Source organism: Hoplias malabaricus, chromosome 3 (assembly GCF_029633855.1).
Source record: "Hoplias malabaricus isolate fHopMal1 chromosome 3, fHopMal1.hap1, whole genome shotgun sequence".
NCBI lineage: Eukaryota > Metazoa > Chordata > Actinopteri > Characiformes > Erythrinidae > Hoplias > Hoplias malabaricus.
The window spans coordinates 65,799,411-65,814,818 of record NC_089802.1 but is presented as its reverse complement, the minus strand read 5'-3'; the positions used below and the strand labels follow the sequence as shown (position 1 = coordinate 65,814,818).

At 37.3% G+C, this 15,408-nt stretch overlaps 1 protein-coding gene across 1 annotated transcript in view; it reads left to right on the top strand.

Moving 5' to 3' along the window:
• Window positions 1-2,870: 2,870 nt before the first annotated feature.
• Window positions 2,871-15,408, top strand: part of col28a2b (collagen, type XXVIII, alpha 2b) — a 76,247-nt gene continuing 63,709 nt past the window's right edge. Inside the window, exons 1-2 of the mRNA XM_066664056.1 lie at window positions 2,871-3,036; window positions 4,670-5,244. Coding sequence (XP_066520153.1) covers window positions 2,871-3,036; window positions 4,670-5,244 — 741 coding nt within the window. The remainder of the gene's footprint in view (window positions 3,037-4,669; window positions 5,245-15,408) is intronic.

The window sequence follows — 15,408 nt, the reverse complement described above, 5'->3', positions numbered from 1 at the left end:
ACATTATGAGAAGGAAATATTGTTCTATCTGAATGATATTACTTATAACCTTTTATATTGCATCTTAATTATATCCCTCTAATTTAATCGATTTTAAACACACAATTATAATTCAATTTTTGATTGTCCAACTAGAATTAATTTTAACATTGTCCTATCTGATAAACTTGAAGATTCTTTTATAAACCAATCCTTTATTTTAATAGTCTTTGAGTAAGCAGTCTCAGAGAAGATAAAGTTTGATCATCGACAAATTAGAAGCGTTATTTTAAATTCTGAGCTGAGCTCAGAGGAGGGAGGATTGACCAGAGAGGTCAAAAATAGTGACCAGACTAAATTTCTGAAGATTAAAGTCCCAAAAGTCAAAGTTTTTAGGGGTGTGTTCCTACCTTGTGCCCAGTGATTCCGGGTAGGCTTGGACCCACAGCAACCATGAACAGGATAAGACATTATATTTATGGTTACAAACAATAAAAGAATGAATGAATATTCTGTTTCTCAGTTGTCTGAATATATTAGCCACACAGTAGCTGATTGCTATACATTATAATTAACTGCAATAAAAAAATCAGATTTGCATTTCTTCTCAAACCTTGTTTATGTGGGCTTTAAGATTTTGTGACTTCATTTGTAACTAACCCTAACCACAAGAATTTGTGCATAATACATAGATCCAATTACAAATAAATAATATATCCATAGTTATGGATATCTATCCATAACTATGCAACTGCACTATGTTGCCAAATTATTCACTTGTCTGGAGATCAAAGAGGAGATCCCTTTCTAAAAAGAGCCTGGCACCATGTCCTGTCTCCAGCTCGGCTCCCAACACAGTGGAGAGATTGAGAGCACCTCGTGTAGTGCTGGCTCTGAAAGCACCTGTCCCTCCAGGTGTTTGGTCTTGGCTCTATCTCCTTCCCTCTCTTGACAGCTCCTATATGTTTAAAACGTTAAATGTATCACTTCTAAATTGGGAATCAAATATGTACATTTCTACCTGAATTAAATATTACATCAAAGGTTATTGCCAAATATTAGAAAATTACTAATAATTATTCAGCCCTGTGAAGAACTGGCGTCCCCTCCAGGGTGTATTCCCGCCTTGCGCCCAATGATTCCAGGTAGGCTCTGGAACCACCGCGACCCTGAACTGGATAAGCGGTTACAGATAATGAATGAATGAATAATACTTATTCATGTATATGGACAAATAAAGTAAAGTACACAACAGAAATACAGTCATCAGTATAATATGACCAACTCCTTTGTTTTGTTTTTTTTACACTCACTGTCATTGTTCTCAGCTCCAATGACCATAGAGGAGCATTTTGTAGTTCTACAAATAGCTAATATAGACCATCTATTGCACTGCATCCTTGTTTGCTCCCTTTCACCCTGTTCTTTAATGCTCATCTTGTTGATCACTGTGCTGCAGTGACACTGATGTGGTGGCGGTGTGTTTGTGTGTTGCACTGGTACATGTGGATCACACACAGCTGCTGGAGTTTTTAAACTCTTCAGTGTTACTGCTTGAACCTAAGAAACACCTAAGAAACCCACAAAACCACAGTATACACAGTGTTTATTTAAAATACTGCATCCCAACATTAGATGGACAGTAAATGTAGAAACAAAAAGTGGTCATGATATTATGATATGTCTGTGTATGTAAACTGCAGTGCAAAGAATATGCTCTATCTAAACTTATTGGTAATAAATAGGTAAACTGACTTTAACTGAGATAAAATGTCATTCTAGCATGTGTGTTTGTGTGTGCACGTGCACATTGCACAGGGCAGAATGGGAGCAGATGTTCTGTATATGGGCTTAACCAGTTTCACACACACACACACACACACACACACCTTTTTTCTTGCTTTCTAGGGACTTCCCACACTCCCTACATAAGGCTTAGTTGCTCACACAAACAAACACTGGGATTACACTCATCTTTCTTCACACACACATTCCCTCTGTACAACTTGGACTCTCTTTCACATTAATAACTAATATCTTGTTTCATGTGAGATGTTCACTGTGAGTGCAGTGTGAGATTTTTGTCTCTGATCCTGGATCAGGTTTATTGTGGTATATATTCTAAAATTTGATCAATTTTCTACAGAATCACAAGGTAAGTACGGAGAGTTTGAATGTGTTATTGATGATTGATTTTGAAGAAATATTTTTAAAGAATTATCAAACTAATATATCTGGTTTGTGATTCAGTCATTAATTATTTTTTAGTTTAATTGTGCAATTATTATAATTGGCATATTGTAAATTAGCTATATCTGAGTGTTTATTAATAATAATAATAATAATATTAATAATAATAATAATAATATGCTAATATTATTTACATAGTGCCTTTAAAAAACCCAAAGTGCTTATTCAAATTTCCATGTTTGGATATCCATGTTTTTATTCAGGAAATATTTGTTATGTGGATGCTTTTTTAAATTACTAATCTTTTGACTGGATTCCAATTCTCAGGATTTTTTTTATTTAGTACCTTATTACTGTACCTGTCTATTCATATGTCTACATAAAACTTACATAAGCTTTTCATGACAACTGACAGAAATCTACATAAGCATTTATAGAGATTATTGCAACAATTGTCATTTGCTATAAAGGCTGTTGTAGTCCATTTCAGCCTTGAAAGTGTTACAAATATGTGTTTGTTTGAGTAATATAGATTTTATAGATGTTATACAAGCCTTTATACATGTATCCTTAATAATGTACTATTTACTTATATTAATTGTTCCTCTGTGACACTGAATGCTGCACATGTAGCAATTTTTATAAGTGATTTTTTTGTTTATTATTCTGTTCTTTGATCTGTGTTTTAGAGTATAGGTTCAATGCGACTGTGTGAGTATTTACTAGTCTTCCTGTTGGGGCTGCAGTGGGTTTGGTCTGATGATGATTATGAGGACGAATATGACAATGAAGAGAGGAAAGACTCAAGGAGCAGAGGCAAAAGCACATTCGTAATTTCCAGCTTAAGACCGGACACCAACACACAATGTAAGAAAAACACTAATCATCATCTCTCTTTCAAAAAAGAAACATCTAAACCCTAACTGAAGAGCTATGTGTGATATGTGATAGACAAACCTTAATAAAATATCAAGTGATATCTCTTTGTCTGCTCTGTTAAAATAGATTCAGTGTAATCTGCTTGTGATTAAATCTAGTTTATAATAACATGGTGCTTATAGTTCTTATGTCCAAAGATGGAGTGTGAAACATATGTGCTACGTATAACAAGTAATGAAAAGCAAGTGCATAAAAAAAGCCCCCTCCAGGGTGTGTTCCCACCTTGCACCCAGTGAATCCGGGTAGGCTCCGGGTAGGCTCCGAACCCACTGTGACCCTGAACTGAATAAGCGGTTACAGACAATGAATGAATGAATTAATGAATTGCATAACAAAACTTTAAAAAGAGTTCCAAATTTTAAAATAGTTCCAAAATAGCCTGGAAAATTACAGTTTATATGTATGTTATGTTCACATACTAATATCACTTTATCACTTCCAGGTAGATTCACTAATAATTAATAGTACACTTATTTTTAGGATACTAACTTGGCAGAACCTTACATTTGTGTGCACACTGTATACCATGCTTGCTCACAGGTTTGGTTTGAATAAAGTAAACAGTTCTCTGGTGCAGTTGTTCTGTAAATTTTATTAGAACATGTTTGAATGGTATCCTGCAAATGATGGCTCAGACCAGATAAGTGGTCCAAGAACCAGTGAGCAGTTTCAGTCCAATTTCAAATAAGCTATGGCGCAGTTTGTAAAAGCAAAAAAGACATAGGTCACATAGAAATATGCTTTCAGCATACTTGTTTTGGAAAATATGAATATAAATATGCTGAAAGATATTCAGTGGTAGTTAAAATACTTAATATATATGACCACAAATATTTTTTTTATAGTAATAGTGCAACATTTTATAGAAGCAGTCATTCGGAGTCAGATTTTTAAGTGAAACAGGAATAAGACTTATTCTTAGATCTATGTTTTTACTTTGGTCAATAGAACTGGAAAAGAGCTAGTTCACATTCACGGTATAGATCTAATATAGCATTTTAATACATTTTCTGTCATTTTATATGCTACAAATCACCTCCAGTGCTCATATGTATTAGTGCTTGAAGCTAATTCTTTGTTACTTTTTCCAATTAAGTGTCATTATTATCTGTGGATCTTGGGGCAGGAGGTATGCTGATAAAACTGTGGAATTTTTAGCCTGTGGAAATCTTTGGGATGGGTCAGAAAAAAAGATCTTATCTTTGTAGCTTCTTGTTCCTACTGCTCTTTGGGACTTATGAGTTCTATGCATGTTTCTCTGCCTAGGGGGTAGCTTCCTGACTCCCATGTGCTTTTGCTCTGTAATACAAATATGATTTATTAAATACTTTATTTAATTTAAGTGCTCTTGGAACTAGTGTAGTATATTATGTGAAACATCTCACCAGAGCCTAGATATTAGAGAGCATTTAGAAGTCATTGCTTTAGATCCAGAAGTTTGAACTGTTTTTTGTTTTGGGTTCATCCATATGCTTTGCAACTTCAGTTGTAGCACAGGATCTGAATTAAGTAGTAGTAAATCATAAATTGAAAAATATTTCTTTATATTATCTGTCCTCAGCACCCGTGGAAAAGAACTGTACTTTGGAGCTGGCATTTTTAGTGGACAGTTCCGAGAGTACCAAAGACAACCATGGTCAGGAGAAAAAGTTTGTGACAGATATGATTGAGCATGTCCAGAACATTCATCTCCAGACTGGACGTGGTTTGAGCTTCAGGTCTGCTCTCCTCCAGTATAGCAGCCATGTGATCCAGGAGCAAACCTTTAGTCAATGGAGGGGAGTGGCCAACTTCAAAGCCAACATTGAGCCAATATCCTACATTGGGCAAGGGACCTATTTAACATATGCCATCACCAACCTTACCCACTTGTACCTGCAAGAGTCAGGCACAGGAAGTGTGAAGGTGGCCATCTTACTGTATGATGGTCAGTCACATCCAAAAAACCCAGATATCTTCTCTGCTGCAGCTGATGCTAAGAACCAAGGTGTTCGCTTTTTTGCCATTGGTGTCACACCTGTGGCAAGTGAGCCAGTCAGAATGGCCCAGCTAAGGCTTCTTGCTAGTTCCCCCACATCACGCTATCTACACAACCTCCAGGACAAGGGCATTGTGGAGAAGGTTGTCAAAGAGCTGGTGAGTATTACGAGGTAACTTCCTGAACACTCACAATTAATAATATTATGAATCAGTAACTACCATGAAAAAAATATGTAGGTATTTTGTGCTAGTGAGGATTTGAAGTGTGGAACCTTATATAGAGTGAGATTAAGGGATTCAAGTTATTTTTCACAGTAAAACATTCATTCAATAAATGTATCATTAACCTAAATATAATCAATTAACCAAAACCTTTTCAGTTTCGGAAATATGCTTCTTTGCTTATGTATTAGAGCTAGGAAGCTATTCTACATTGAAAGCTACTTCTATGCCTCAAAATGTGTCAAGATATTATATAATGTTAACAGACTTGCTCTTGTGGTTTCTAAAACAAAGTTTTATTTTTTAAAATCATACAAGTAAGTTGACCAGAGAAGAAATGTCATCAATAGGTTGTGAATAAATCAACCATAGATCAATGTGCTCTAGATTAAATGGGTAGGAAGTGTCTAGTCATTTTAGCATAACTCAAGTGTTGACCAAAACTCGGACCATTTGTAAGATTTAACACAACCATGGGAGGTTATTGAACATGTTGTTAGCACAGCTGCCGAAATTTCTTCTTTGTTTTGTTACAAAGAACCCTCACAAGGGTGCTTGGAAGTTGCTTATATTTTAGACTCCTTCTCAAGTAAGCCTTACAAAATGTGAAAGACCAGATGTGTCTGCATTTGGACAAGGTCTACTACTTGTGTGTGTGTGTGTGTACACTCATCTTTTGTTTGTGGTTTACAGAGGAATTAATTGTGGACTAAAACCCCTAAAATAATGGTCATTGTAAGATATAACACTGATTAACACATAGTAGCAGTTTTTCAGTGACACTCCAATTCATCCCAAAGGCATTGGATTTTCTACAGAGGTTATGTGGTTTTGTTTACAGCCCTGTTTCCAAAAGTGTAGGGACACTTTACATAATATAAATAAAAATATAATGCACTCTTCTCATTCTATCTTATCTTCTTATCCAATATTTAAAAAAAATAATGTTGTATAAAATTGTTTGGTTGACCCCCAAAGTAATTACTTAATCGTTTGTAATTTAAGAAATAGTAAAAGGTCAGTCAAGTCAAGTCAAGTTTTATTGTCAATTCTGCATATGTACAGGACATACAAAGGATTGAAATTACATTACTCTCCTCTCCAAGATGCAGTAATATTTAACAAAAAATAGACTAAATTTAACTAAACTAAGTATATAAATATATGAAAGTGAACAAACAGAAGACCAGTGCGGGACATACAATACAAGCAGCTCACTGATAGACATACATGAGACAATGGGACACTGACAGAAGACAATAACCTGATTTGGAGGTAGGGTAATGGATGTACAAGGCAGTGTAAACAATAGTGCAAGATGATCATAATAGGAGGAGTTAGGATAATGGATATACAAGTGTAAACAATAGTGCAAGATAATCGTAATAGGAGGAGGTAGGATAATGGATGTATGAGGCAGTGTAAACAATAGTGCAAGTTAATCGTTATAGAAGGAGGTAGGATACTGGAGGTACAAGGCAGTGTAAACAATAGTGCAAGTTAATTGTTATAGAAGGAGGTAGGATACTGGAGGTACAAGGCAGTGTAAACAATAGTGCAAGTTAATTGTTATAGAAGGAGGTAGGATACTGGAGGTACAAGGCAGTGTAAACAATAGTGCAAGTTAATTGTTATAGAAGGAGGTAGGATACTGGATGTACAAGGCAGTGTAAACAATAGTGCAAGATAATAGCATAACAATTAAATAAAGTGAACAAGTGCATACCGGTTCTATTGAAGAGTCACAGTTAGGTTCTGATGAGGAGCTTAAGTGACAGTACCAATATAAACAAGACAGGTGTAAACAGTAGTGCAAATATAGGGATATGAAGCCTGGAGGCTGGTTAAAATGATTGAGTGCCTACCTGATTTTCAAAGTCACATTTGGGTATTGATGGTAATTGATGAGGTTGCTAAGTAGTGTGTGCAGGGGGTCAGAAGTGGGATGGGGGGCAGAGCAGGGAGAGAGTTCAGCATTCTCACAGCCTGATGGATGGAGCTGTCCCTAAGTCTGCTGGTCCTAGCCCTGAGACTATGCAGTCTACACAGACTACGCATACTGAGCCAGTGTGAAACTTCTCCATGCCAGTGGAGTAACAAAATTCAAAGCATTTCTTTTTGTATACTATAAGCTGGAACACCACATCCTGGGAGCCCCAAAATATTCTTCAGCTAGACTGCACATCAACACCAACTGCTTCAGACAAAAATTAAAAAATGCTTGCCCAGAACTGACAGTCTGGGATATGTTTAGAATATATGAGTCAGGTTGACCCTTGATGTATGACAGTGGTCATGTATATCACAAATGCTAAGGTAAATATTAGGTGGTTTAGCTTTACTGTAGTAAATAGGAAATATTTAAACTGAATTGAGCTAAGCTGGGCACCTGATGATGTTCTATTGATTCTTCTCAAATGCCCTATCCCACATTTCATCAGAAAACTCTCTTCCAAACGCCTCTTCCAATTCAGAATATATTTTTCTCATTGTTTTTTTAAACAGATAATATATCATAGATGCATGAGATCAAGCCTCTATTATTGATCTTGGTGGCAGACAAGGAAGATTTGAACATTCTTTTTGAATGAAGTGGTGTAACTGAATATAATGGAATAAACTGGTTTTAGGAAGCTTATATTTTTATGGAGATGTCTCTAGAACTGACAGATACACCATCTGTAAACAAGCCACTGAATTCATTTAGACCCAGCTCCTGCCATTTTGCAAAAGCAGAATCTAATTTAGCTGGGAGAAAACCTATTACTACATATAGGTACTTGTCAAATACCTTTAAGTTTTCATGAAACTGTGCCTAACATTTAAGGGCAGAATTATAAATAGGTAGATGAAGTGTGCATTTGGGAAATGCAGTTTAGCTGTAACTAGCACAGATATGGATGCTGATTTAGCAGGGATGTTGACGGACTGATTTATTTTACACAATTCTGCCTGTGGAAACTGCATCCAGTGTTGAAATGTTTTGGTTACTACCAAATAATATTGCATAAAGTTGGGGACTGCATGTCCACCCTGAGACATTGGATTTTGAAGAACCATTTATGGAATTTAGGAAACTTCCTTAAAAAATTTGGGACAGGAGCCACAAAAGAATGGTGAGGTCATGTAAGAAAAACACATGCAGTGGAATATCTCACAAATAATTAGGTTAACTGGCAACAGGTCAGTAAAATTACACAGTATAAAAAAAGCAAGTCTTTGAAAAGTATAGATGTAAAGGGGTTGAGCACTCTATGACTACATGGGTAATTAATGCAAACGCTTCAAGAATAATGTTTCTCAAGGTAAAATTATTTAAAAATAAATAGTAATATTTAATACTAAAATAAAAATAATAAAAGTAATACACATAAATAGTCAATTTAATAGTAAAATAAAGTAACTTTATTCTTTCATGAGTTACTTACAAGTTTCTGACCACTTATAAAATGCATTCAAAGTGCTGCCCATTGTGTTGGATTGTCAATGCAACCCTCTTCTCCCACTCTTCACAGACTGATAACAACACCACAGGAGAAATGCTAGCACAGGCTTCCAGTATTCATAGTTTGAGGTGCTGCACATCTTGATGGTATGGTGTGGTATATGGGGTACAAATATAGTGGGGCCATTCTTCATCAATGGAAACCTCAAGGCCACTGGATATGCGAAATTGCTAAATGATGATGTGTTTCCCTCTTTATGCACTGAAGCTGGCCCATTCCCTGAGTTTTTCCAGCAAGATGGTGCACCACCACATTATAGGTGTCAGGTCTGAGCATTCCTAGATGAACACTGTTTCCTGGAAAGTGGATTGGTCGTCGTGGGCCAGTTGAATGGCCCCCAAGGTCTCCTGATCTGACCCCCTTAGACTTTTATCTTTGGGGTCATCTGAAGGCAATTGTCTATGCTTTGAAGATACACGGTGTGCAGCACCTGAAACTACGGATACTGGAAGCCTGTGCTTCAAAATTGCTTTCATGGTCATCACCCATCTTGAAAAGTTTCCCCCCTCCCATATACTAATGTGCCACAAACAGGAAGTTAACATCACCAACCATTCCCATTTTATTAAGGTGTATCCATAGAAATGGCCCACGCTGTATACACCCACATACAGGGTTTGGACAATGAAACTGAAACACCTGGTTTTAGACGTTTAGGTGTAGGGCCTCCAATACAGCATCAGTGTTTGGGGTCCTCCAAAACACCCCAAAGTGGCTCAATAATATTTAGATCTGGTGACTGTGCAGGCCATGGGAGATGTTCAACTTCACTTTCATGTTCATCAAACCAATCTTTCACCAGTTTTGCTGTGTGTATTGGTGCATTGTCCTGATACAAGGCACCACTTTCAGGATACCATGTTTGAACCATTGGATGCACATGGTCTCCAGAATGGTTCAGAAGTCCTTGGCAGTGACGCGCCTATCTAGCACAAGTATTGGGCCTAGGGAATCCCATGATATGGCAGCCCAGACCATCACTGATCCACCCCATGCTTCACTCTGGGCATGCAACAGTCTGGGTGGTAGGCTTCTTTGGGGCATCTCAACATCATAACTCTCCCGGATGTGGGGAAAACAGTAAAGGTGGACTCATCAGAGAACAATACATGTTTCACATTGTCCACAGCCCAAGATTTGCGCTCCTTTCACCATTGAAACCGACGTTTGGCATTGGCATGAGTGACCAAAGGTTTGGCTATAGCAGCCCGGCCGTGTATATTAACCCTGTGGAGCTCCCAATGGACAGTTCTGGTGGAAACAGGAGAGTTGAGGTGCACATTTAATTCTGTCGGGATTTGGGCAGCCATGGTTTTATGATTTTTGGATACAATCCGGGTTAGCACCTGAACATCCTTGTTCTGTTACTATTGCAATATAATTTTGAATGTAGCACCCCCTTGGGGTGAATCAGAATATTGTAGCTTTATTTTCTGTTTTTGTTGAATGAGGTCATTAAGGAAGTGGTTCTAACACATGGAGAGTGGAGAGTAGCCAGACAGTACCAGTTGTTCATTTGTTTGAATCTGCTTTCATCCTGTGCTCAGATAGCATCCTCTGTATGTATATAGATTATTTTGTGCTCTTTATTGAGTCTGCATTTATATTGTATAGTATTTTTATGTTTTGGGATGTTATTAATAATATTACTTAAAAAGGTGTTTACCTGGGAAAATTGCAATTCTATTTAATGTCAGCTAATCTCTGTGTTTAGAGAGGACTTTATCATATGGAACTCTTGTTTAGACTAATATTTTAATCCAAGACAGCTCATATCTGTTGTTAAAAGAAGTAATATTAGGCTGTATTGTTTTGCAGTTTCAACCTTTCAGAAATCATTAAACCTGTGGATAAACAAACAAAGGTCTTCAGAGTCATGGTTGAAGAAAGGTGTTTATCTGACTGTCTAGTCACATCATCTCTGTGAATCGAGGACAGTACAATCCCTTTCAGCTTCCTCTGGCGTCCACAGTTAATCCTGTTGGATGTGTTTCGTCCTTGTTGGTGGTATGCTGACATTACACTGGATACCGTGACTCTTGATACATCACAAAGACTTGCTATCTTGGTCACAGATGCGCCAGCAAGACGTGCACCAACAATTTGTCCTCTTTTGAACTCTGGTATGTCACCCAAAATGTTGTGTGCATTTCAATATTTTGTGCAAAACTGTGCTCTTACCCTGCTAATTGAACCTTCACACTCTTATTTTACTGGTGCAATGTGCAATTAATGAAGATTGGCTACCAGGCTGGTCCAATTTAGCCATGAAACCCCCCCACACTAAAATGACAGGTGTTTCAGTTTCATTGTCTAACCCCTGTACATACAGTTTTCAGAAAATCAAAATTTGTAATACGCCACAACCGCTGGGCTAAAGAGGCATTGAGGCATCTGGCTTGCTATCAGTGCAATTTCAAAATGCCACATCTGTGATGGTATTGGGGTAAGCAGTGCATATGACATGGGTGACTTCCACAGCTGTGAATGTAAGATTAAAGTTGAATGATATGTAGTTGTTTTGGAGAAACACATGCTGCCATCCAGAAAATGTCTTTGTCAGGTGAGGCCTTGGTATTTCAGCAAGGCAATGGCAAACCACATTCTGAAAACCCTGGTACCCCTTATTAAACATCTGATACACAGCAGACCGTGATTGAATTTTATATATATAAAATAAAGTACATTTTCTAATTCCGCAGTACATTTAGTGCAAAGTGTAAAAAAAGTTACTTTCATATATTTGTGTATATGTAATACATTGCTGACAAAACAAAAAACATCTTAGAAGATCACTAAAAACTGGGAATCAAGTTCAGGTCTAAAAAGCTCTCTTATAGCTGCCATAATGAAGCAAATCTCAATTTTGGACTTCTAATCATCTTTGGTTTCTTTGCTTTTTTGTTTGTTAACATATAAAACCAAGCTTTGCCAATGAAAGATTATATTATTTACAGAAATACAGGTTATACTTCAACAAAACAAGATGGCCAGGTTACAGTTTGATGATTTGAAGGACAGCCCCATAAGTTTGGATGCAAAGCAAAATGTAAATAAAAACAAAGCAAATGTGGTGCAAATCACTTAAACACTCTATTTAATTAAAAATAAAATCGACAATATTACAAATTGTTTTTTTGGAAAATAGTTGCCCAATTAAAATTTGATGCCAGCAATACATTGCACAAATGATGGAATGGGGAACAAAAGACTTGTAAATTTGATCATTTGGTAAGTAATTCAGAGCTGCCCACAGTCTAAATTATGACAGCCCGCTTAACAATACATTTATGTCCACTCGCAGTGGTGCAGCCCAAACTGGTCCAAAGCCCCCTCAGCCAAGTGATTACTCCCCGTGTGAATGTTCATGCACAAAGACACACTCTCCTTGTTCTGGAGTTCCATGAGCTGAACCCAGAGCTGGAGCAAGAGTTCATTTCTAGCAGATGCAGTAAACAATGAAGATATCTTAATAAAATCAGCACAAGAGTACAGGAGGGTGAATCTGATGTTAACCAGAGGAATGGTGGAGAGCAGGAGAGGGTGAAACAAGGAAAGAAAGAAAGGAATTGGGCAGAAAATAAAAGTAGAAGAGTGGAAGTGTTTAAGGGCTCATAGAAAGCAGTGGAGGTGAGTAGGGGAAGAGAAAAGAGAGGGCACTAAGGTAGTACAGAAAGAGCTTAAGGGTAGGCTGGCAGTGTTGAGAAGCGCAGACAACTTGAGGAAAAAGTGGAAAAAGAAGGAACATGCTAGGGCAGCATTCTTTAGGAATCCTTTTAAGTTTGTGAACACCTTATTTGGTAAGGAGAAATCTGGGAGTTTTAAAGTTGGAAAGAGGAAATTAGAGGAGCATTTCAATGACGTGTATACTGATAAGGATAAAGCAAAGGAGCTAGAGTTGACACAAGGTATTCCACCACTAAGTGAAATAGAGCAGCAAATGGATGTTAGCCCACCAAAATGGAGTGAGGTTCTAGATGTGGTGCATCATGCAAAGGCAGGTTCTGCTCCAGGACCTAATGGTGTGCTGTATCGGGTGTACAATATGCAGGTTGAGACAGATCATGTCTGCCAGGGAATTTGAAATTGTGATGTCTACAGTTTGGCTTACTGCCTTATATTAGGTGGCCATGGGCAGTTTATGAATTTTCACAGACGTAGAGAGGATGGAAAGAGATATGAACAGGGCTATAAGGTTTAATAGAGTTAACAGTTCCATCTGAGGATGCAGTAGATTAAGCATTCGAAAGGAAGAAGCTGAAGGATGCAGACTTGGCGACTGAGGTTAGGGAATGCGGATGGCAAGCACATATAAGGTGGAGATAGGTGTTAGGGGATTTGCAGCCAAGTCTGCCACATCCCTGTTTGTACTGTTTGGCATCAGGGCCCAGAAACTAAGGGCAGCGGTGAAGGAGTTATCAGAAACAGTTGAAAGGTCTAGTCAGTGTTTGAGAACACAGACTATTTGGGGGAAATGCACTGTAGAGGTGCTGTTGTGGTGGTTGGTAATGTAGCATGTAAAGATCACATAGAACTGGTGGCACTGAGCATGCATTAATGGTGCCAGTGGGGCTAGGTACAGCCCAGGTCACCAGGGAGGCCAGTGTGGATTTACGGTTGTTGATGCTTAAGGGTAAGGTAGGACTGTAAAACTAGCTTGGAGGGGGGTGGGTCTGGGACACCAGACTTAACTGTTGAGCCTTCTGGAGGTGTCGTTGGCTTAATTCAGTGAAACACTGATGAGGGGATGTGCCTACCTGATGACCCCTGTCAAGAGCTAGTGATGCAGTGAGTGGTTTGTGTACTCATGTGAAGGGCTCAATGAGTAACCATAGATGTTAAGGGTATCTAGTTGCTGATCGGATCATAAACGACCACAGCAACTTTAGGATGTACAATATAAATTGTGTGGCTGCTGGTAGGAAGAGGGTGGTGTGGGCAATATGTGAAGCTCTAATGGATTGGCATAGGATATTTTACATCTCATCTTGTGCATGATAATAATTAATCAATTAATTAATCGCTTAAGGCAGGATTTAAAAAGTTCTCAAACAGACCTTTTACAATAAAGTTTTTCTTTTTCTTCAAACAAAAATGTTATGCATGAGATGCCTGGGCTAGACAGCCAGGTAATAATAGTTAGTCATAACTGATGCAAAACACATATTTGTATCCTGTTGTGCTGAACGATTGTGTTACAATCCCTAGGATCTAGGGATGGAGGGAAGTAAAATGTAGAGTGTAATGGTGGATGGGAAGGGAAGCACAAGCAAACCCAGACAGCGAGCATATATCGGTCCACTGGCATAAAAAAGGCTGGCACACCACTGACTGTAGACCACTGCTGGTCCACCATGGGACCACTCAGATTACTGTCCTGTACAGGATATAACTTATTTATAATCTCCTCAAACATATTTTACATTCACAGAGATTTTATTCTGGAAAACAAACTAAGACAAATATTACCAACAACTATGAGAGATATAATAATGAGTATAAGTCTGATATAAAAAGATTATGCTAAAAATGTTGACACTGTGTTGGATTAAAAACATTTACTAACATTATTCATAAGGGATAATAAAAGAACCTAATGTAGGAAAAAGTGTAAATTGGACTGTGAATGGAAAAATGCTAAAATGTGGCATTTTGTCTAAAATTCTGTTTAATCACCAGCGGTCCGCCCAGGAAACACTGTGCAAAACACTAGTGGACCTCCAACTTTGCCCTCAGTGGTCCATCGTCTCCTTGCTATCAGGGAAACAGTAGTTGCATCTGCAAATAATGCTTTCTTATTTAATATGTAACTGAGATGTGTATGGAGAGGAGATAGTGCCAAATTGAAAAGCAATTACAGCAACAGGACAATGTGACACACACGTCATTACGTTCCAAAATTAAAAGTCAAGCCACTATTACATTGTTTTCATATTGCATGACCTCTGTACTGAAACACATCATGAGGGTTTACATTTTTAAAATTAATGCTGAATTAGTGTCAGAATTTAATACAGTCACCTCAAAATATAATCAGCACATAACTGTATTGCTTTACATCATGAGGCATTTCAAAAACAAATGTCTCATTTAATGAAATACATGTGACATTTCTTTTAAACACTGGACGTGTGGAAAACGTGCCAAAATTTAAAAAAAATATTCATTACATTGATTTTATTTTAGCTCTGTCTCTTCCCGGAAATATCAATACATGTTGATTTCCATCTAAAAAATAAAATGCAGAATTTGTTTCAGAATTGAAAACATACCTCCGAAAAATGCAATCACCTCAACTTTTTTTTTTAATCATTGTATTTATTTAACATACCATACAACTACAATGGAACTGCAACACACAACTTTACAATATAACCAGATGCACTGTGTTTAGTATTCATAAATTACAGCACATATCCATAGTACAAGCTCTTATTATAGCTACATTAACACATCTACTGAGAACAATCACATAAGATATTTTTATATTACATGTTTTTTATAATAAAAAGAAATTCATTACAAAATGACTATATTTTCTAAACTTTACTCTAGCAATGTATATTGTAAGAAGTGAAATTCTAAAAAATAA